The 23,768-nt window shown below is 48.6% G+C and overlaps 1 protein-coding gene across 16 annotated transcripts in view; it reads right to left on the bottom strand.

Annotated features, from left to right (window-relative positions):
- PRR5L (proline rich 5 like) overlaps positions 1 to 22,382 on the bottom strand; it is a 75,309-nt gene extending 52,927 nt beyond the window's left edge. For 3 of the 16 annotated variants that reach the window (XR_006960713.1, XR_006960714.1, XR_006960715.1), the window contains exons 1-3: positions 13,728 to 14,128; positions 2,208 to 2,496; positions 453 to 533 (exon numbers count right to left, since the gene is read on the bottom strand). Coding sequence is in view for 11 of the 16 variants with exons in the window: in XM_047071856.1 (XP_046927812.1) it covers positions 453 to 533; positions 2,208 to 2,371 (245 nt within the window). In the remaining 5 variants the exon portion in view is untranslated. Of the gene's footprint in view, positions 1 to 452; positions 534 to 2,207; positions 2,497 to 7,142; positions 7,209 to 13,727; positions 14,129 to 20,576; positions 21,064 to 22,221 lie in introns of those variants that run through there. The other 13 variants (XR_006960712.1, XM_047071856.1, XM_047071855.1 and 10 more) reach the window with 13 other exon arrangements.
- Positions 22,383 to 23,768: the final 1,386 nt, after the last annotated feature.

The following is a 23,768-nucleotide window of genomic DNA, read 5'->3' as shown; positions in this document are numbered from 1 at the left end:
GTATCTGTGAAAAGCTAAGTGAGGGGTATAAACCACTTTATACCAAGTGGGTAAGTCACTTGGCCAGGTCTTAACAGAAGTGTTAAGAGTGACAAAATCCCAAGCAGTCTGGTTCCAACCACGAGGCCATCTTGCCTACAATGGCACCAAATGGTTAAGGAGGGCACAATACATCTTTACACAGTATGTGATATCTGCCTGTGTATCAACCCTCTGCCCCCCTTACAGATGTTATATACATGAATAAATGGATGAACCATCTATGGATCAGAAGTCTAGACAGGTAAGGGTCTCAGAACTTAATAGCCACATGAGCCACATCAAAGTCAACAGAAGCAACAAGAGCCAAGCAGACAAAAACCTTAAGATAGGGCTCCCCGTGGGGGACAGTCCCCCTGCCCCAGCTCAATCCCACCAGGGGAGAATAGTCCGTGACCTGGCCATCCACGTACCTGATGTTTTCGTTCAGTGCATAGAGTTCGTTGCTTTGCAAGCCACCCCCTTTGAAGACATTGATCACGGCAGTCTGCACACTACAGGGTAAACAGAAATGACCCCTGGTTAGAGGATCTGCCTGCCTGGGGCAAACTCAACAAGCAGCTCTGAGCTAAAGGCAGGTGTAAGGGCCAGGAAGCACATGGCACAAAAATGGCCCACTGTCCATCCCTGGAAACCATCATTTCCTTCCCAGGGTCCTTGGAGAGAAACAAAGACCGAGGCCAAAAGGATCCAAAAGCAGCTCCTCTCCCTCCACGCTCTCAAAGGCCAGCAGGTGTTCCTCGCTTGCCTCGCTGGTGGCCCTGATGGCAAACAGCACTGATCGAGGGCAGGTGGTGGGATCTGCTCTCAGGATCTGTGCCTGGAGGAATCCAAAATGGCGCTTGCCTCCCTCTCTCTGACCCTCCCCCGTTCATGCTCTGTCTCTCTCTGTCTCAAAAATAAATAAAACGTTTAAAAAAAATTTTTTTTAATTAAAAAAAAAATGGGGCACCTGGGTGTCTCAGTCGGTTAAGCGTCCGACTTCAGCTCAGGTCACGATCTCGCGGTCCGTGAGTTCGAGCCCCGCGTCGGGCTCTGGGCTGATGGCTCAGAGCCTGGAGCCTGCTTCCGATTCTGTGTCTCCCTCTCTCTGACCCTCCCCCGTTCATGCTCTGTCTCTCTCTGTCTCAAAAATAAATAAAACGTTAAAAAAAAAATTAAAAAAAAACAAAACAAAATGGTGCTTGCTACAAGCAGGAGCCAACTGGGTTCCTTCACCTAGAAGGTCCCTGTCCTCACAAGGCAGCCTCCATGCCTGGGGCTAATATGAAATGCTAATTCCTTGCCTTTAAACAGTTTTTCTTTGGAAGAGTTTCACCGAGGCCAGCCTCTCTTGCCCCTTCCATTCCCCCTCCTGTGAGGTGTAGGGGGTTAGTCCCTCGAGGAGCCACAGTTAAGTCTTAACTCTAGGTGCCCTGAGGCTCCAGCCCGGTATTTCAGCAAGGAGCAGATTACAATCTTGTCTTTATCAAGGATCCAAAGCCTTTTTTAAAGAACATGGATCCATCCATAGCAGAACGTTTCACAGCCCCCTCTTCTTCCCCATCAGAAGAGGTGTGCATTCACTGAGAAAATCCAAAATGAACCAAAGGACAAAGAATTCAGTAATGCTTTAAAATAGTGATGCATTTAATTCATCCAAAGAGTAACTGCTAGATTTGAAAAGTAGTAGCCCACAGGAACACAAGACACAGTGCTGATTCAGTCGCTACTCGATGCTTGGTGTACAAAAAGTCAGCCAGACACCCATAAAAGCGCAGTGTCTCCTTTCCCATCCACCTGTGGCTCACAGGTACGGCTAGTCCTTGGTTTATACTCCTCACTTAGCTTTTCACAGATACAGGTCTTATCTTCCCAAACAGGTTATAGATGACTTACATGGCCCCAGCCCTGGGTACTCGAACAGTCTTGGGCGTGACTAAGGAGCATGAACTGTCACTGTAAATTCCAACCCAACTGTCCCAGGCTGGCTAACAGACTCTGGTAGCCCGGAGGCCCCCAGTGGCCCACCTCGTCTCCACCCAAACAAGGCAGGCCAGTGGATACGGTCTCCACAGGAAAACGTGCCTGTATACATAATGCCGACCTTCTGAAGCAGGGCTCTCAGGAGAAGCAGACGCTAAGCCAGTCCCCTGGCCCTCCACCCCAGGACTACCGGCCCCCGTTACCTGTTCCAGGCCGAGCTGGAGCTCAGCTGCAGGGCCTGCCGCGTGGCTTGGAAGCGGGGCAGATCGCTGAGCACCGGGGAGCTCATGAAGCGTGGCCGGGGCCTGCGGAAGGAGCCCATCTCGTGGAACGCGGTGGGCACACTGGGCGCGAAGCCACGGGTCATAAGTCCGGAGGAGGGGATGGCTTCTCCTCTGCACCACAAGGTTCCAACAGCCCACGGACAGGGGCTTCTTCCGGGGCTGCCTTCCGGCCCTCAGGCTTTCTTAAAACCACAAACTTAGCCCACACCTGAAAAGATAGGGAAGCTTTTATTGAAAACTCCCGCGTCGGGCAGAACATTTCTTAGACGAGGTTGGCTGGGATTTTCCGGCCGCGCTATGTTAAAAACAACTCCAGTGTCCTGAAATAACATCTATACCCTACACGCTCCCACTCATGCATTTATACGGGGCTCCGTCTGGTTACCCCAAAGTGGGAAGGCAGCAACAATGGGAACAGGTTGAGTCAATCCTACAGAAAGTGATTTCTAAGTTGTGCTTGAATGTGGTTCTAAATGCCTACAAATGCCAAAGCATGGGCACTGGCTGGGTTTCTGTAGACCCTGCAACATTGCGCATTAAAGAGACGGCTTTTTCAAAAATGCCTGGGGGCGCCTGGGTGGCTCAGTCGGTTGAGCCTCCGACTTTGGCTCAGGTCATGATCTTGTGGTTTGTGAGTATGAGCCCCGCGTCAGGCTCTGTGCTGACAGCTTGCCCAGAACCTGGAGCCTGCTCCGGATTCTGTCTCCCTTACTCTCTGCCCCTGCCCCACTCACACTCTGTCTCTGTCTCTCTCAAAAATAAATAAACATTAAAAAAAAAAAAGTGCCTCAAGGAGAACACAAAAACTCCTTCTCTTGGCACTAAAGACCTTCCATGATTTGCCCTTAGCATGCCAGCCCATGTGTACTGCTCAGTATTTTCCAAAGTATCAATGCCTCCTCACTCAGGCACTTCTCACCATCCCTTACCTGCCATTCATTCATTCATTCATTCATTCATTCATTCTGTAAGAGCATATTTACTGAGTGTTCATTATTTATTAACCACTGGGAGCTGTAAAGCATCCAAAGATTTCTAAGACGTGATCCCTGCCCTCAAGAGGCTCAAGGTCTATTGAGAAAACAGCTATCTGTGTATTCACACACAATCAATATTTATTTTCTCTCCTGATTTTATTTTTTTAATAACTTTTAATTCTAGTTAATTAACTTACAGCATTGTATTGGATTCAGGTGTACAACACAGTGATTTAATATTTCCATACAACACCCGGTACTCATCATGGGAAGTGTATACTTTTTTTTTTAATTTGTTTATCTTGGAGGGGGGAGGGGCAGAGAGAGAATTCCAAGCAGGCTCTGTACCATCAGCGTGGAGCCCGATGTGGGGCTCGAACTCACATCATGACCTGAGTGGAAATCAAGAGTAGGACGATCCACTGACTGAGCCACCCAGGCACCCCAGTAAGTGTACTCTTAATCCCCAACACCTACTTCACCCACCTCCCGTCTGGTAACCATCAGTTTGTTCTCTGTAGTGAAGGGTCTGTTTCTTGATTTGCTTCCCTCTTTTTTTTCCTTTGCTCGTTTGTTTTCTTAAATTCCATATAGGTGAAATCATACGGTATTTGTCCTTCTCTGACTTACTTCACTTAGCATGATACTCTCTAGCTCCATCCATGTCATTGCAAATGGCAAGATTTTGTCCTTTTTATGGCTGAATAATAGCCCATTGTATATATGTATACACCATATCTGCTTTATCCATTCATCAGTCGATGGACACTTGGGGTGTTTCCATAGTTTGGCTATTGTGAATAATGCGGCTATCAACATACAGGTGCATGTATCCCTTTGACTTAGTGTTTTTGTATTTCTTGTGTAATTACCTGGTAGTGCAACTGCTGGATTGTAGGGCAGTTCGATTTTTAAGCAATCAATATTTATTGACCACACCCTATGCAACAGCCACTCACTTACGTATCCGGGATATAATGGTGGCTCTGGACAACGTGGTGGCTGCCCTGTGGAGCTTACAAACCGGTAGGCATGGTTCCAGCCTATGCTTCCTCCCTCTCCCCACCTTGACTATATTTACTGCTTCCCTTCCCTGGAATTCCCTTCCTTTTCCTTCCCCTATGCTTATCTAAATCTACCCTACCTTGCAGAACTAGATTCAAGGATACTGTCCCCTGAGCAGTTCCTAGGACTTAACGACTTTGTGGCTAATGGCAATGGCTTTGGAGTGAACCCGGGTTCGGGTCTTAACTGGGCCCCTCCCCAGCTGTGTGACCTGGGCACACTGAGTCCAAGAGTCCACAGGGGTTAGCAGTGCCAACTGCACAGGACCGATGAGAGACGACATGAGATGGTGTGATGTGTGCCCAGCAGAATGGCAGACCCAAGACCCTCGAGCGTGGTCCTGTTTCTGCTGGAGCCCAAAGCTTGCTTTCCTCAGAGCCTCTGTTCCTTTCATTTCAGTCTCTGATTCTCCAGTGAACCTAAAGTCTAAATCACTGAGTTAAAACGAGTTTGGGAGCCGGTCGGAGTAAAGGACAGAGGAAACGGCACCAAGGTTAGAGTCACTTTTTTCTCGAGGGGTTAGGGTTGAGCCCGGATGTATTCTCAAGGCCACCTCTCCCACCAGCTAATGCTGCTGTTTCCCACGAACCAGAGCTGGAAGAAAAAGATGGATCCCAGCCATACATGTCAGTCTCCAGGTGGAGAGGGGAGTACATTCTGCAGTCCCAGCTACAGCGTCTGAAGCAGGAGGAACCAAGGGGCCGCCCCCAGATAAACACGCTGCTCCCGTCAGCAGAGGATTGAGGCTTGAGGACGGGCACCCAGGCGATCCATCAAGAAGGTGTGGGAGGTGCCAGATGCTGTCTGCAGACAGCGGGCACGCTGGCAATGAACTGGCAAGACCGAGAGCCAAAAAAGGAATGGCGTGGACTACCTCTTGGAAAAAATTTTTTTAAACGAAAGCAGGCTCATGTACCATTTCCTTTTTGAGTGTTCTGCCCCTCCACCTGCTTCTCAGGGTGAACCAACAGTAACAAATTTATCGGTAAGTACCACAGAAGTCAAAACAGGCCTGCTCCATTTCAGAGAGTCTCAATGGCTACGCAAGAGCCACTAGAATTTGGAAAGATCTATGCAAATCAGTGAATGAGGCAAAGAAGAAATAAAACCATGGGGCCCCTTCAGAATCCTTACCCCGGATGGCTTTGGGATTTAACTTGCCTGGTAAAGGTCATACTATTAAAAGAGGACCCATTTTGCTGCCCTTCTTTAAATGGGCCTGCTAAGTGCAATACATCTGCGTAATTACAGGATATTAACTCCATTTACGAGGACCTTAGACTCGAGGTGAAGGAGCCGCCTCCCACTCAGAGGCACTCGTGCAGGGAAGTGGAAAGGTGAGCTGAATGGATCATCCAGGTGTTTACTTCCCGGCTTCCCGCTGCAACAGCCACTTCTCCAGGAGGCTGTGCGACACTGAGGACCACGGGGCCGGCTCCCATCCCCCTCTGCCGCTCAGCCAGCAGCCCCCAGGCTCCCCACTGTGAGCCGGGCTGCATATCCAGCAAGGCACACAGACGGGCAGCCCCATTGGCCTGCGTCCCCTTTTAAATAAGGATAATTTTCAGCAAAAGAACAACGAGCGCGGCTCCCATGACCTTGTCCCTGGGTGTAGAGTCATACACGACAAGCAGGTGCCTCTGACTCATTTCTCACCCATACCATCTGCCACCCTCAGACCCTGACTGGCTGAAGACCATTGGAAGCCACCTTTGTTTCCACCATTCCTGCTTCCGGAGAGAGCCACGAGGCCCCCCCCAGAGCCCTGCTGAGAGGGGCTGCCAGCAATGCTGGTGGGATGACAGGAGCGGCCTCAAAGTCAAAGCCGGTGCGCCCTGGATCCACCGGCTACCACGCTGGCCCCTCAGGCACAGGCATGTCCTGACCCAAATAGGACAAGTCAGAAAATGACAAGACGGGCGGGGCCCCCGTTTACAGATGACAAAAGTGAAGCCCAGAGGAGCTTGGCCAGTGTCTCTGAGGTCGGAGAGCCAGCACTGGCCAGAACTCAGGTTCCCTGACTCCCGATCTAGAAAGTTCCCCAGGCCCCACCTGGGCCATTCTGTAAACTCCTCAAAGAGAGGCCCCAGCACTTACTCGTCTCTGTATCCCCAGGCCTAAGCTCACTGCTTAAGATACAGACCAAGGAAGGACGGGAACGAATAAGGAATCAACTGCCTGCCTGTCGTGGTGCCAGGTACTGTCACAGCCAGTGACTGCCTCAGGGATGTGTGAGGATAAAACGAGTACCTATTTGTAAAGCACTTAGGACGGTGCACGGCAAATAGCAAGTGCTAGGTAAGTGCTTGTGAAATAAATTAAATACTTTGTTATTTCTAAATCTCCAAGCAATGACAGCAGTTGAAATACAAGAACACGTCCCCCCTGCTTCTGGCGACCTCAGCAACATCTGGAAAATACTCCGCTCGGAAGGATGCGAGGCCTCCAAGCTGCCGTTGTGGTCACAGAGTACTGAGGCCTTGCCTCCTCAGGCCTTGGGTAACTCACTTATTTACTGACCCTTCACCTCCGTGTGGACATCCCTCAGTCTCAGAGTGTTTCCACACAGCCCCACACTTGTAAATCTTAACCTAACCCTACAAGGCAGGTTGAGTAGGGATTCCATAGGATCGGAACTCTAAGGATACGTGATATGGCCATGGCTGGGCGGCTACGTGGTCAGGGAACCAGATCCCACCCAAAGTCTCCCAACCTCAAGCCTGCCCTGCCAGGAAATTCTTCTTTTTTCCCTATACATTTTAAAATATTTTCATTAAGCAACATACGTAAAAAAGAGTTCATAGACACATACAAACACATGTATCTTAGGGGCACCTGGGTGGCTCAGTTAGTTGAGGATCTCAGGTGATCTCAGCTCAGGTCTTGATCTCAGGGTCATGAGTTCAAGCCCCGTGTGGGGCTGCCCGCTGGGCAAGAAGCCTAATTAAAAAAGAAAAAATCAATTGCATGTATCGTAAATAATAATACACTACCACCTGCTTAAGAAAGAATGTTTCCTTGGAAACCCCATGTGTTCCTATTTTTCTCATAATAGCACACCTACTTATTTATCACGACAAAGGTACACATGCACGTACACCTGTAACATGCAAAGTGAGAAAGGCTTCTCGCTCTGGCCACTGAATGTGGAGAAGCTCTCTGCCCAGAACTTTCTAAGATGACAGAAATGTTCTATATCTGTGCTGTCCAACGTGGTGGCTACTTGCGGCAGCCACGTGGCTATTGAGCACTTAAAATGTGGCTAGTGTGGCTGAGGAAGTAAACTTTAATTTTGTTTTGTTTTAATGTAATTTTTAAGGCCATATAGATGTGTACACACGGTATTTCAATTAAAATGGGTAATTTGTTCTTTCCTTTTAACACATCATGGCTACCATCCCACAGCACCATGGATTGATCTATTTCATTCTTTATAATGGTTTCTTTATTCCATTTAGGGGACACCATATTTGATTTAACCAGTCCCCTATGGATGGGTATTTTGGTAGCCTCCAGTTTTTTATTACTGCAAAGAATGAGCATATCTGCCAGTCTCAGGGATCCTGCCTCTTACACCCAATGCCACGGCAGCCAAAAATAGCACTGCAGAAAGGGACTTGAGAGGTCTCTTGCCTGTAGCTCCGAAGGATGGGTGGCTTGGGAATCAGGCAAGCCCTGGCACCAATGTTCATTCTGCTGCTCACTGACTGTGAGAGGCAGAAACACTGGTGTCCCAAAGGTATACTCACTTCCTAGTCCCCAGAACCTGTAGATATTATGTTAGGTGGCAAATGATGCAATTAAGTGAAAGATCTTGAGATATGGAGCTCATCCTGGATTATCCAGGGGGGCCATAAATATAATCACATGTCTCCTTATAAGATGGATGCAGAAGGAGACTGGGGACAGAAGAGGAGACACAGATCCACAGGAGGAGGTGATGTGAGGACAGAGGCAGAGCCTGGAGGGATGCTGTTGCAAGCCAAGGAATGCCAGCAGCCACGAGAAGCAGCTAGAAGAAAGTAGATTCTCCCATCGTGCCTCTGGAGGCAGTATGGCCCCGTGACACCTTGATTCTGGCCTTCTGACGTCCAAAATTACAACAGAATAAATTTTTGTTGTTTTAAGCCACCAAGGTTGTGGTCATGTCTTATTGCAGCCACAAGAAATAAATACACTTCACTGTGTGGCCCTGGGCCACTCTGAACTGCAGTCTCTACGTCGGAAAAAAGGGGAACAGGAAGTGTGACCTTGGAGCGTTGCGGTGTTGAGAAAGATGATTTAGGAAGTGCAGGGCAGGGATCCGGGAACTACTGGGCACGACACAGGTACAGTGGAGGTTCTGAGCACAGCTGCCAGAGCCGGGCTGAGTGCCACCACTTACGGTGTGACCTGGGCAGGTGACTTAGGCTTGGTCTGAGGGTTGAATGAGATGACTCAAGCAAGGCTTAAAACGGTCCCGGTATACAGTAAGTGCTGGATAAATACTACCTGTTGTTTATTCCCATCACCACCACCACCACCACTGTATCAGTCTGCTCAGGCCACTGTAACCAAAGACCACAGACTGCATGCTGTCAACACCAGAAATGGATTTTGTCACAGTTCCAGAAGCTAGAAGCTCAAGATCAAGGTGTCAGCAGGTTTGGTTTCTCCTGAGGCCTCTCCTTGACTTGCAGGTGGCCACTTCCTCGCTGCGTCCTCACATGGCCTTTCTTCTGTGGACACGCATCTCTTGCTGTGTGTCCATGCGTCCTTTTATAAGGACACCAGTCAGACTGGATTAGGGCCCACCTGACAGGCTCACTTTAACTTCATCACCTCTTTGAAGGCCCCATCTCCAAATACAGTCACATTCTAAGATACTGGGAGGAACACGACTCAGCCACCACCGTCATCATCACAAAAAGTTCTTGGCCTAATGTCTCTGAGTTAAAGAAACCGGTGTTTTGGCGGATATTCTCCTGTGAAGGGCCAATGCAGTTAACATGTAGAGAAATGTGCATCTAAAATGATTTACATGGTGCAGCTTTGGGTGCTGACATTCAGCGATCTGGAAAGCCGGGGTCCTGGACACGGGAAGGGCTGTGGTGGTTACAGGGTTATTGGGTGTTATCACTGGCCTTACTCTCCCAGGCTCACCGCACAGGGATTTCTTTGAAAACTGCCACACACAAGATCCAGAATATGTTTCTTGGAGAAAAAAAAAAAAAATGTGGTGCCTCTCTTTCTTCTCCCAGCGGCCAGGGCACGGGGAGTGGGGCACAGCCCCGCAAACCAGCCCCGCGGGCAGAAGAAGGCAGTACACTTGGTGGAAAATGCAAATAAATTCCACTCAGGCTCCAACCCTTAACTCTGAAAAGGGAAGTAGAACCATGGCACAACTTAAAATAAAGAAGTGAGTGGCTTATAATGACTCTGAGGCTTCCAGGAAAAAGCCATTCTGAGTGTAAATAACAAAGAAGTCAAAGAAAACGGAGTCGGATGTGACCGCCCAGAAAACAAGGAGAAGCTAGTTCCCAGGGAAACTGTACAGATGGTACAATTTCCACGTTCCCCTCAGCAGTTCCTGCAGCCAGGAGGCCCCAGGTGCAACTCCTTTCCCTGTGACCCGAACACAGAGATGAAGAGCCAGTGTCCTTCAGCATCGGTCAGGATTTGGATACTGTCCCTTAACGTGACCGATGTGTTCTCTAACCGCAACCAGCATCATCTTCATAATAACGCCTGTGATGAGTGAGAGCACAGTTTACTGAGTGCCAGCTGTGAAGCATGCACTTGACATATATTATCTCAGTGTTTCTAAAAGGATCGTAGGGGTCTTAGCCAAAACCTTTAACAGACTAGGATAGAAAATATCAGCGTGCCTCACATTTTGGGGACACGTGTATACGACACACATGCCCATGTGTACAGAGTCTAAGTGAATTGCACATTTCGTATGTATGGATGTAACACTCAAAATGTTTGAAAACCCCTGTGTGCTGTGACCATCCTCACCTTACAGAGAAGAAAATGGATGTGCCCAATGTTGACCTTGTCTAAGGTCATACAGTCCATGACAAGAACCCCACAGGCCAAGGCCCTTGGTGCTCATGTTACTTCAATGTCTTCAAAGGCTCCCCACAGCTCTTAGAATAAATCCCCACACCCCATCCTCCTACCTTCACCAACCACCTGCTACTCTGCATGCCAGCTCACTGATCTTCCTTCATTTCCTCCAACATTACCAGTTCTTCCCTGCCCCAGGACCTTTGCACATACCATGCCCTCTGTGTGAAATACTTTCCATCCACTTCTCCAGGCTCAAACCCACAGACCCTTTATCAGTTATCTTGATAAGCACTTGCTCACAGAGCTCTCTTTCCCCTGATTTTTTCTCCTGATTAGGAGACCCCAGTGAACACCCTCCTCACCTCCTTTGTTGTCTTGTCATCCAATAAATGACTACAGAATTATTTCTTATTTTTGTGAGGTCCATAAAGGCAGGGACTATGTCTATCTTGTTCTTGGGTGCTTATTACAGTGCAGGAATTCTTCAGACACTTGATGAATGAGCAAATGAACCAGCCACATGAGAGGTACTACCGGGAGACACAGGAACTTCATGCATGTGTCAGCTGAGAATTCCAGCACCTAAAATTACATAAGGCTTTCCCATATGAAAATATCCTGGTACTGAAATCTGACAAGCCTGGCCTGGAATCCAGCATCTACAGTTTATTAGCTGGGTGACCCGAGTAAATGACTCCCAAGTTGCCTTATCTTCAAATGAGTGGGGTATGCATCTCCACGAGATAATCTAGAGCATAGCTGGGCCCGTGAAGGGGCCCCCCAAATTATAGCTAGTGTCAAGATTTTTGTAACACTCTGTGTTCTTCACAAAACGCTCGCCGTTTCCAAGAGGTGACAGAGGACTAGGGTGTTGGGTGACAGGCACTCTCACACATTACTGGAAGCACAGCAGTTTGGGGCAGCTGCTGTGGATGGAAATGTGACAAGACCTACCACAGTGACAAAGGCTGTGCCCTCTGACCTAGCAGCTCTACTTTCAGAAATTTTACTCGAGGCACATCCAGCGACTTACATAACCAGGGTTTTTACTACGGCCTCCTTTACAACAGCAACAGGTTGCAAATAACCTAAATGCCCAGCCACAGAGGACCGACTAGGTGAACTGGAGTATCTCACACTCTGGAAGCCCGTGCAGCTCTAGGAAAGAAGGGGAGGGCTCTGTGTACCGACTGGCATGCTCTCCAATCCGAAGGAAAGTGTGCTAAACATAGAACCGCACGTGCAGCATGCTACGATCTAGGTAAAACAGACAAAAAAGAGCATTTACAAATGTCATCGCACGGCATAAAGAATCTCTGGAAGGGGCAAACCAGAAACGGAGAACACCTGTTTCCCCCAAGGAAAAGAGCTGGGTGACAGGGACACAGTAGGGAGATTTTTCTCTATAAACCTGTTTGTGCCTTTGAATTTTGAAACACGAACACGTACGACTTATTCAAAGAAATAAGTAAAAACAACAGTGATGCCTTCCCCCAGCCCCTCAAGAGAAAGACAAAAAAAGGTTATTGATTTGTTCAAAGTCCCTCAGCTGCTCGGGAGAAGTGAGGATTTGAACTTGGCTCTGATCCCAAATGCGATGCTCTATCAATTACAGTTCGTTCGTTCATGCATTCCTTCGACATAAGTTTATTTCTTTTTTAAAAATTTACCATCATAACCATTTTTTAATGTTTATTTATTTTTGAGAGAGACAGAGGGAGAGAGAGCACGCGTGTGCAAGCAGGGGAGAGACAGAGAGAGAGGGAGACAGAGGATCCGAAGGATCAGTAACCGACTGAGCCACCCAGGCACCCCCACAGATTTATTTCTTTACCACTTATTCTACAACAGGAGCTTCCTTGTATATATACAGGGACACACAGGCCAGAAAAACAAACCCTGGGGAAAAAAGCAAACAAAAGGAAGACTGATTTCTTTCCTTTCTGCACGATATGCCACATACTTGCCATACTTTGTGGAACATCACAGAGAGTGGGCAGGATCTGCCCAGGCTAAAGGAGGCAGTCACTACTCAATCCAGTCTGGTTTTTGCCACCTCGGGGCACAAGTTCAGTTTTGCCAGATCTGAATTTTCCAAGAGATGCCAAAAACCTAGATTTTTTAAGATGCTAAACCATGTGACTTGTAAGTGTTAGCAACGAACTCACCAAGCCCACTAGCACTTTAGGGGCCTAACATGTAGGTTTGGGACCTTTATTTTCTCCATCACAACTATGACCATCAGCCTTCTCACACCCCTTTCCCAGGGTCTAAGTCAAGTGTAACATAAGCCCTCACAAACCAGCCACTATGGGCTTGGGCACACAAGTGGTCTTCCCGAGGTCTGCTGGCTTATCAGTTGATTAAGAGTCTGGCCTGGGGCACCTGGGTGGCTCAGTTAGTTGTGCATCGGACTTCAGCTCAGGTCATGATCTCACCATTCGTGAGTTTGAGCCCCACGTCAGGTTCTCTGATGTCAGCCTGTCAGCACTGAGCCTGCTTCAGATCCTCTGTCCCCCTCTCTCTCTGCCCCTCCTCTGCTTATGCTCTCTCTCTCAAAAAATGAACATTAAAGAAAAATAAAGAGTCTGGCTTAGCTAGTGGCCATGATTACCTCAGCGTCACCAGCTCTACGTTCAGTCCCTACCCTCATTGCCCTACAGAACTGAGAGCCTCTGAGAGACGTGGCAGCAGATGACCCCCTGACACAGCACAAACCCAGAACTGGTGTTTCAGCTCCCACCTACCATGTCATCTAGTTGACCAGCCTCTTACCTCATCAACTGTCTTCTCTCAGTCTTACCCCATCACTGATTCCATTCTGGAACCACAAGCACTCCTGTAGTATAGACATATCCATATGCACTCTTCAAACAGGGCAAGCCAACAGCTTGCTGGCTTGGGATATTTCTAGAAGAAACACACAGCAAACAGAAGCCACCAAGCCAGCCCAGGAAACTAGATCTGAACCCCACACACCCCACCCCAGCTCACCAGATGGAAACTAAGTCAGAAGTAGGTATTCAAGAATACTGAGACCATTTTGCAAATCGCCTACCGTGACTATTTTGTTAAATTTTCCCTGAAAAGAATATACTACTGGGGAGCCCAGATGGCTCAGTTGGTTGAGCGTCCCAACTCTTGATTTCGGCTCACGTCACGATCTCACGGTTTGTGGGTTCAAGCCCCCCATTGGGCTCTGTGCCCAAAAGTGTGGAGTCTGCTTGGGATTCTCTCTCCCTCTCTCTCTGCCCCTCCTCTGCTCGTGCACTCTCTCTCTCTTTCTTCCTTTCTCTCTCAAAATAAATAAATAAAATTAAAAAAAAAAAAAGGAATACACTACTTTTCATCATGGGCTGGCCAGGATGGTCGGGATGGTATCAACCCCCTATCTGCATCTAGCATCTCGGTCCATCTCCACTTGAAAGTAACAAGGTAGGTTTAATTCATCCCATTTCGCAGACGAAGAAACTGAAGCACAGGGGTTAACTTGTCCAAATTCAGAAGAGTCGTAAGAGGGACCAAGAGTCAGATCCTACCTGATTCCAGGACCTGACCTCCTACACCGCCTGTTTTAAGCAACACTCACGTCTGCCACACGCAGAGGTTAAGAGGTGACCATCACCCATGGCTTCCCTTCATCAACAGCTTCTTGCCGGGCCCGGACATGAGGAACACTCAGTCTCTCACAGGATGAGGCTTTGTTTCTCAGGCCCTTACCAGCTTGTGAGGTCATCGTGTTTGTTTACTTGTTCACTGACTAGCCCCGATGGCGTGTAAGTTCCTCAAAGTCTAAGACCTGCCTCTCTTCCTCCCTGCTGTATCCCACTGCAAGCACAGTGCAGGGCACGTACAAGGTAAACATCTCCAGGGCCCCTGGGGGGCTCGGTCAGGTGAGCCTCCAACTCTGGATTTCGGCTCAGGTCATAGTCTCACGGTTCGTGGGATCAAGCCCCACATTGGGCTCTTTGCTGACTGCTCGGAGCCTGCCTGGGATTCTCTGTCTCCAAATAAATAAATTAAAACAACAACCACAACCACATCTCTGAATGATGGAGTGACATGTGGCTTCTAGGCCACCGGGCAGAACAGGCTTCCTATTTTTCAGAAACCAGAAAAATTCCCTTCCCAGATGACTGAACTGGAGTCCACCTAAGTATCACTGTCCACAGGAATGTGGACCTCGGCCGCGTGGGCCAGGAATCCTGGGTCTGTGTGCCGGTCAGCGGAGCCTACAGACACGGCAGGGGACAGGTGTCTGCTGCATAGCGCAGAGCGTTTGTTTTAAGGACCAAACTTCACAACGCTTAGGAGACAAAAGCCAGCTGAGGGACAGACACTCCCACAAGCAAGAAGATGTCAAGGGTCAAGTGTGGACTATGCAAAAGGCTCCACGGGAAGAATGAGACCACTTTCTCAGTGCTCACACTGGACACCAATGCAGACACAGAGTCTTGAGAATCTGAACTTAGGCAACGGTAAATATTAGCGCAAACAGGATGCAAGCTCAAGCCCTTATCTTTGCTTAGCAAAGTTTTCTTAGTGCCCACACGACTCAAAGCACTGACGATTCAGATGCAGCTAGCAGTAATTATTTCATCAGATCATCACCATCAGCGTGGCCTGCAAACCACTATGTAATCACCAGAAAAATCCCCTCCTCTGGTACAACTCAAGCAAAACTGTGGGGAAGAGCAACACATCTCAGTTACTCATCTCTAAGCCCCACTTTAAGCATCGAGTTTCTTGGAGTGCAAATTGTTAGGGTGTGGCCCATAAATGCCATCCAGAGCGATTCCACAGGGCCTACCAGATGATGAACTGAAAAGTCTAGACACAAGCGGTGGCTGAGACTGACCGTTACGTGAGCAATCGCATTTCTGACACGTACCCTCTAAAACCCTGGTGGGGGACACAGCGGACAAAAGCTACTGCCCGGCAGACAAGAGCTCTCCGTGTGGGGAAGCGTGCTCCAGATTAACTTGTGCTGTTTGTTCAAAAGGAGCTTCACCTTCCCATGGATGAAATGCTTTTTCATAAGAAAACGGGATCAAGGGAAAGGAAATTTCTCTTCATGACACGCAGCCAGGTGTGAAGAGCACTGCACAGAGACTCAGAAAACCGAAGAGGCTCTTGGGATCTGATCACTTCACGGAGCTCATGAGGTCAACTCAATTTCATTCAACAACCAAACATTAGGAGGTCTGGGGGTGTGCCAGCATCTGAGAAGAGGAAGCATAGAGGGTAAAGAAGAATAAAATACGTGCTTCTGTGGGGCTCAGGGGCTCACTGTAAACACTCAGAAGTTAACGTTATACATGCAAGCTGACGACTATGAGGGAAGAACGGCAGTTGAGACAAGACTGAGGCGGAAAGGTTAGCTCGCCTTTTCCAGTTTACAAGGCAAGGCTAATATGCGGTCAACTAAAAAATAAGGCACTCCATTTTCTTCCTCTAAAGAACATGGACACTGGAGCCTAGAAAGGAAATCTGGGGAAGGAAACACAAGCTTTCATAGGTAAGCCCTTCCCAAGCTTGAGTATCCTTTTTCATTTGTGACAGAGAAGGACAGGAATGAAAAAAACCCACACATTTCAACAAATATTTCATGAGCACCTACTATCCCGAACACAAAGACAAGCCAGATATAGTCTTACCAATAATAAAGAAACAAGAAGAGAGAGAATAATAAGTTGGTCACGATTAAAGACAAAGACAGGAAGGCCTGAAGCCAGCACAGTAAACTCGATTCTCAGTGGGGCCGAGGCAGGGAACGCCACCGAGTTAGAGAATCCAGTCCCACCCCCCCCCCACTTTTTTTTTTTTAAAGCTGGAAACCTGAGTTTAGATGTCAAGTCTCCCAATTTTAAAATTTTAACAGTCCAGCAGTAGGCCAATCCCATTATTTTGTAGCTAGGAAAACTGACACCCAGAGCAATCGAGCGACTCGTACAGCTTGCCCCCGGCAGAATGGAGATCAGGATTCAGATCTCAGTTCCTTGACCTGCGTTGTCTCCAAGATGCCAGCTAGCCCCCATGCAGGGACTCTTTCACCAGCTCCCCACTCTTCAAAGTTGACTCCGACACCTTTCGAGGTATCTTGAAAGGAATCAATTGTTCCGCTGGCAAGAACTTTCTTTTTTTTCATTTTCTCAGAACGCCACAAGGGATCACCTTGCTCACCCACTGATTTTGCCTCCAGATACTTTATAGGGAAAGGGGCCATACACCCCCACAGTGGTGGTCTCCAGCAGCTGGCACACTGGGCAGAGTTCCCCAAAATGATGGCGCGGTTGACGTGATCTCCCCCAAAGACGTCTGGGGAATTAAGGTAAACCAGTTCCAAAGGAGTATTTGGAATTAAACAGCAAGCGTGAATGGGTTTCCAGGGAGGATTTACGCGGCTGAGTTCACGAGCAGGTTGCGACAGGGTTTGAGGCAGCTTAGTTCAGAACAACATACACACACATCCCAGCGCTTGCTGGACTCTGGCCCCCAGTCCTCGGGAAGAAGACAAAAACAAATGCTTCCTTCAGGTGCCCTCCCGGGTTCAGCTCAAGCTGACATATATATACTCTAGTTCCTGAACGAGGGAGCCCAAAGCGGTCCCTTCATCCTAGCATTTACTAAAAACCTAACCGCAGTCACAGACGCCTTCAACAAGACACTGAACTCAGCGTGCATCAAAAGGAACGAGCCAAGCTGGACAAAGTTCTGTAACAGGTAAAGAGAAGCGGGAAACTGGAGATGTTGCTGCCATTTGGCAACGAGCTAAAGCGAAACCAGAACACTGATGAACGCATTCAAAAAATCATCTATTTGTACCCCAAAATTGAGGAGAGGGAACGAGAATGAAAGCCTAGAGAGGTAAATCCATGCTTTTAGGTAATGTACAATTATACGCAAAACCAATCGTACAAATACTTACGATAGGTTGTTTAGGGGTTGACCCTATCTTCCCACAGGCCAGGGTCAAAAGAAGGAGAGATCTTTTGGTGAGTTCTACCACTCACTGAAACCCTCTGGGTGCAGTTCATCATAAGCACACCAGGGCCCATGAGAGGAGGAGGCAAGTAAGGCCCTGTCTCTCAGGGTCATGCCCTTCAAGGTTGCAGCCTTGATGCCTACCTAGTCTCAGCCCCAGAGCGTACCCACCACCCACTCCGACAAAGAATAACTCATATTTTCTATTCAAAGCTCAAGCAGAGTAAAGGTGGCTGATTTGCATCACAGGCCTATTCTTTCACTACAGAGATAAAGGAGGAAGCCATACCCCATCCTTCACATAGGTGTCCCTAAATTTCTTTTTTTTTATTTTAAAAGAAACTTGTTATGTTTTCTTTTTTATATTGGGGGGGGGTGCAGAGAGATTGAGACAGAATCTGAAGCAGGCTCCAGGCTCCAAGCTGTCAGCACAGAGCCTGACGCGCGCCTCGAACTCACGAACCGTGAGATCATGACCTGAGCCGAAGTCGGACCTGAGCCACCCAGGCGCCCCTAAATTTCTGACAAAGAATTCATTCCACTGGCTTGCTTTCCAGAGGCTGACAAAGCTGGATGAACCTGGCTGTGAGTGTGCTTCTCAATGAAGCAGGTATATAATAACATCATTCATTATCCTGCTACAGAAATGTAATATTTTCAAAAGGTGGGGAACAAGAGAACGCCCTCTCCACACTTAAAGAATATAAAAAAAGCTTCCAAAATCCCGGAATATGTTAGAACTAGAACTATCCTGGATTAAAAAAAAAAAAAGTCAGCTTAAATTTAATAGACCGTTTAAATTCCTAGTTGACGGTAATTAGAGAGCAAGCAGCATTTCTTTAAACGCTGCGAGACAGAACTTAATCCAATTTAGGTAATCACTAACCTTTGCTGGTTTTTTCCTCCCTCTCTCTCCTCTAAATGGAATCCAAGGATTGATCTACAAAGGCCATAAACTGGCAAAGCATAAGAAAAGAATATTTAAAGCCAGAGATTGGGTGACTATTACCACAAAGGGCCAAGTCCAATTAAAATGGAAACAGGTCTCACAAGCTCCCTAAATTATATTGCCTACGAACTGGGGCTCCTAACCAGGCATCATCACAACAGAAGGTATGCTGAGGGAGATGGGGGTCCTCTCTCTGGGTACGTCATGCGGCATGCCAATTTCCAGGTCTTGTACGGTGTGACAGCCATCCCCTGCCAGACCAATGCTACCAATTCTCTACATTCAAAGTATCTGCAGGGCTTCTCTCCTTCTTCCATGGAATAACAACTGTCAGAATGATCCACACTGTCCCTTCAGTTCCTCCACTGTTCACCCACCTCCTAACCCCTCATTTTAGAGCTCCCACACTGCCCTTGCACCCACTTCTGATCCAGGAACTTCCATGTGAACCGCTAGGCCTTTCTTGAGTACTTGGCACCCTAGGTTTTTCATGAAAGGCCTTCAAGGATAGATATCAAAATGTGCTGCAGAGGACAAGGGGCTTGGGTTAATGGCTGTGTTACATCAGGAAAGTAATTAACCTCTCTGAGCCTCCATTTTCCCATCTCAACATAGAGAAAAGAATATTCACCTGCTTACATTGCCGAGAGGCTCAAATAACATTACTGTGATTGTACCTGGCTCATAATAGTTGCCCAATACATAAGTTGGCTTGTTTGTTTTAACTGAACAAGTTTCAAAGTAAACCTTGGATCCCCAGTCCCTGACAAAAATGTTAATTAACTCAAGTTCACCTCTGATGTCTCATCACTGCTTTGTATCATTTGCACTCCCAACCTCCTTTCTGGTTCCAAAGTGGAATCTTCCTTTGTAAAAACTTGCTTTCTGCTTATCAGGATATCACTCTCTCTGTTCCCAAATTCCTAACCCAGTATAAAATCCACAAAATATTGTGTTCTCAACCTTCCTTCAGCAATAGAGATATTCACACCGACTTGTTAACAGATGATACTTTTCAGCAAGCATTACTTTTAACATTTGCATATAGAGAGGCAGTTCTAGAGAACAAACTTTTAATGGCAAACATTAAACACAGTAGGGATCTTTGAGGGGCCCACACTCTATTTCTCAAATCAATTCTGTATCCGTCTAGCTCTGCAAAAACAATTAAAGGGAAAAAGTCAGTTCAATTCCATTCAATCTGAAATTCAAGAAAGATTTCAGTATACTTGATCTCGTACAAGGGCACTACAAAAGGAATGACCACAGGAAGTAATTAGAAAAGAGAAATAATGAAGAAATCCATAAAGTCCTAACAATCCAACTTTCCACAGATAAACGGTTTAAATGTTGCACACACACTGTCAGTGAACACACTGAAGATTATGACATTGGGGTCTGGGCTCCCAGCATGAAATTGTCAATAACAGTGGAACGAACAGTTTTCTAAATGTAAGATTAGGATTTTTTTTTCTTCAACAATTGAGCCATTCTGTGATATTATGCGACACAGAGAAAAAGTAAGAAAGAAAAAGCCACCAAGTTATTCGACCATAAGATGATCTAATTAACAGCTGAGGAACTGGAGGGAAAGTCATCTCCAATACTGGCTGCCACTATAAGCCTGGAGTAGCAGACCCAGAACTCACCCTAAGCTCCACCCCTGCATGTGTGTGACCTTGAACAAACTACCCAAGTTCTCTAAGCCTCAGTGGGCTCATTGTTATAGTCATGGAGATATAATAGCACCTACCTAAACATTGTTTTGGTGCAGATTATACAACATCCTCAATGTCTCTTAGGGCCAAGTTTAAGACATAATAAGAACTCAAGAGGTGTTTGTCCCCTTCCTCCTTTTTTAAATAAAGGGAACATTTGTATAATGTTCAAATAATAACCATTATTGAAATCTCACCCACTGAAATAAATATATATGCGTGAACTTCTGGATGTGAACGAAATGAGGTCTTCTCGTTGAGAAACATGGTAGTCTCAACCAGGCTCTAGAGAAATAAACCAGTTAGACTAGCTCATTGCTAAGGCCTTTCTTTTTTACACTATTCGTGGTTCTGGATGTTAGAAGAAGCATTAATAAAATCCCAAGAGGACAATCAATGGTTGCGGTTGGAAACACTGAAGACGATTTTGTGGATTGATCAAGCACTGTTTCCTGTATCTGCTAGATTCCTGTAGAAAAAGCTCTCAACAGCACCCTTCGTGGCTTAGAAGGGCTCCACGCTGCGACCAGAGAAAACCTACCAGTCAGGTTCCACGGAGAGGAGGGTCCCACCACACCTTTCTCAGTCACCATTCTCAGCGGTAGAGAACTCACCAGGGGCTAAATTTAATGTGTGGCTAAATTAGCTTCTGCAAGCTCCATTTCCCCTCCTGATCCACTTGCTGCTTTATGGTGTCAAGAGCAGCCTTTCCCCAGAGAGCAGCACTGGGACATTCTGCAGCGTGTAGGCCAACGAAATGTCATGACAGCAACCCACCCACGGTGGTCAGGATGACCAAAGGGAGGTCAAAAAAGGCAGTGTTCGAGGCTTGATCCGCGAGCACCGTTTGAGGGGAAGCGGGGCAGACTATGAAGGCAGTGTGGACCATCGGCGTCCTTGACTGCTTTGGTCCTCCCCGTGGGCCATTTGAATTTGCACGCGGGCAACAGGTCCAGAACCCCGCCCCAGGAGGGATGCCCGGAGACTCCAGCACAGAGTTTTTTTCCATGCGGGTCTCCGGAGTAAACGTGCCTCTGAGCTGCCGCGCGTGAGCCTTCCGTCTTGTGGGGCGCATCGCAGTAATTGAAACCTTACATACCGCAGGACTGCAGCGGCGTCTATAAATACTCACCGCTTTACTGCTGACAAACAAAACGCGGGCTCCCGGCACCGCGGAGGAAGAGGCGGCGGCATGTGACCGAGGGCAGGGGCTGGCTACAACAGGGGAAAAACCCTGTTGCCAAACAGGGAGGTACCCCAGAACCGATTCCTGAAGCACAGTTTGCAAGCACACAGCCTGATCTGACGCAGGGCGCCCGCCCTCGGGAACAGGGGCAGAGGGCGGCGAGGGAGGGTCGCGGCCCCTGGAGCCGAGGCTGCAGAGCGCCCCCCAGCGCGCAGGGGGCAGCCCGCGTGCGCACAGTAGGCGCGCAGGAGAAAGCCTCGCCAAATAGAGGGCGGGCTGGAAAGCCGACGCGGAACCGGGGTGCGGCTGACGCCGACAGCCGCCCGCCCCAGCCGGGTGTCCCGCGGGCTGCGCCCCGGCCCGCCCCAGTCGGCGGAGCCCAGTGGCCCGCGGGACAAAACGGCTGTCCTCCCTCCCACGCCTGCTTCTGCAAAAGGGGGACCGCAGGAAAAGATGGGCTGTTCCTGGGCTCCCAATCGCCCGCGCCCCAGCCGGGGCAGCTCTTTAGATTTGCACCCTGGGGCCGAGGGACAACTAGAGAGGCAAGCAAGCAAACTTTCTTTTTCGATCTCCTGGCCCAGCCTGGGTCCCGCGGTCGGCGGCATCCCCCCGCCCCCAACCCGCGCTAAGCCGCAGACGCTGGGCACCGCTTCCCCCCCGCCTCAACTCGGGGGTCGCCCGTTCGGTACTCTACGCCCTCCTGCTGCGTGGGATCCGAGGATCCTTAACCGCACGGGGGTCCCCATCCAGCTGCCCCCAAATGTGACGCTCTCCCCACGGACCCCCTGCCCGCGCCTCGCAAGCCTGTGACCGGAGTCCACGGCGATTTCGTTCTCAATCCAGAGCGGTTGCTGAGCCGACAACGCCAGCCCCTCCCGGGGACTTCCCCACTCCCCCCCTGGGGGTCCCGGGGCTGAGTCACCTCGAGTCGCACACACCCGCAGCTCCCCTCTGCGCGCCCAGGACAAAGTTTCCGGTGTTCCCGAGAAAGTTTTCTCACCAAAGAGCAACGAGGGACCTGGGTGGCTCTCCCGCCGCGCTCTGCCCAGCTCTCCCTCCTCCCTCCCTGCGTAGCGCTGGCCTCCGCAGGGTCCCGTCTGGCCTCGGGTCCCCCAGCGCGGGTCCACAAACGCCGCGGCCGCGGAGCTCCCCGAGCCGGGCTGGTGACACGTTTCCCTCCTCTCTCCTCTCAAGGCCGCCTCCTCCCCCTGCTTCGTCTTCTCCTCCTCCTCCTCCTCCTCCTCCTCCTCCTCCTCCTCCTCCCACTTTTCCTGTCCTGTGCTCATCGCTTTAGTTTTTCTCCTGCAGCCCCTACCCCACCTCACCCCACCTCAACCCCTCCCACTCCTCCTCCCCTGCAGCGACTCGCACTCTGCTGGGGAGGGGAGCAAGGGGGAGGGGGCGCCCGCACTTTCATCCAGATCAACAATTTCAGGAAATCCAACTCTTAACTTGAAAAGCGGGGGAGGATGCAACAGGTCAAGGGAGCTCCCACAAGACGACACACTCCCCACCCCCCCCAACCTCCACCAAGGGATCTGCTCCGTGTCCCCCGACCCTGGGAAACTCTACCAAAAAGCCATGGGGTTGATTCTAAGGTTCACTAGAGTCCCAGAGATTAGGGACTTTTGTTGTTGTTTCAAGGAACAGTCCCCAGGCCGATTCCAGGAACAGTTGTTTTAAGTGCATTAATGAAAATATAATTCCGGTGAAGTCTCCCTTAGATTTGCAAAACCCTTTTAAAGCTCTCAAATTCTCTTTCCAGCTGAAGGTTTAGTGAGTTGGAGGGTCCCTCAGAGTGTGAAACAAGAGAAAGTCAACCAATCTCAAAATTAAAAACAATGTAAAATTATTTTCAATTTTTTTTTTTTTTTTTTTTTTTTTTGCAGGTGGTAAGAATTTGAGGCAGCTGTTTTCAGGACTCACTGGCTTGTATAATTTCAGCCTATGGTTGAGCAGGAAATACTTTTAAAATGCTGCCCGCTCAAATATCACACTTAGGCTTTGAAACCACAGTGACATTTGCTGAAGAAAAGATGTATGTGTCTTTTTATGTCAAAACTGAGAGAAAAAAAAATAAGTGTTTATTTTGATCACTGTGTCCTAAAAAAACTTATGTTTGAGGATGGGTTGCTGGTCAGGGTGTGCCCAAGGGAAGGGGTTTGGTGAAGTTCCCTGAGCCCCACTTGTCCAATGATATTAAAGTATTCTCAAACCCCAGGGTGATGAAATCTCATCCCAGAAAGCACACACAAGGAAAGGACCGGGCTCCAGCACGTGCCTCGGAAAGAAACGCTTGAGGGGCAGTGACTTGGGAGACATCTTCAAGGCAGCTGTGCTGAGGTCTTCAGAGCCCAAACCTAGAGCCAGAAGGTCAAAGTTTGTATCCCACCTCCTCTTGTAACTAGCTGCAGGATATTAGCCAAGTTACCTAGTGGTGCTATGCCTCAGTTTACTCCTATGAAAACGAGGAGGAAAGTAGTAGTGATCACAGGGTTGTTATGAGAATGTAATGAATTCAGATGGAGGAAGAGCTTAGAATCTCTG

The sequence above is a fragment of the Lynx rufus genome, unplaced genomic scaffold (genome assembly GCF_022079265.1).
Source record: "Lynx rufus isolate CCGP_SWC_20201006 ecotype Redwood Valley unplaced genomic scaffold, mLynRuf1.p SCAF_9, whole genome shotgun sequence".
NCBI lineage: Eukaryota > Metazoa > Chordata > Mammalia > Carnivora > Felidae > Lynx > Lynx rufus.
Note: the sequence above shows the minus strand (reverse complement) of the source record. Positions and strands in the feature narration are given on the sequence as shown.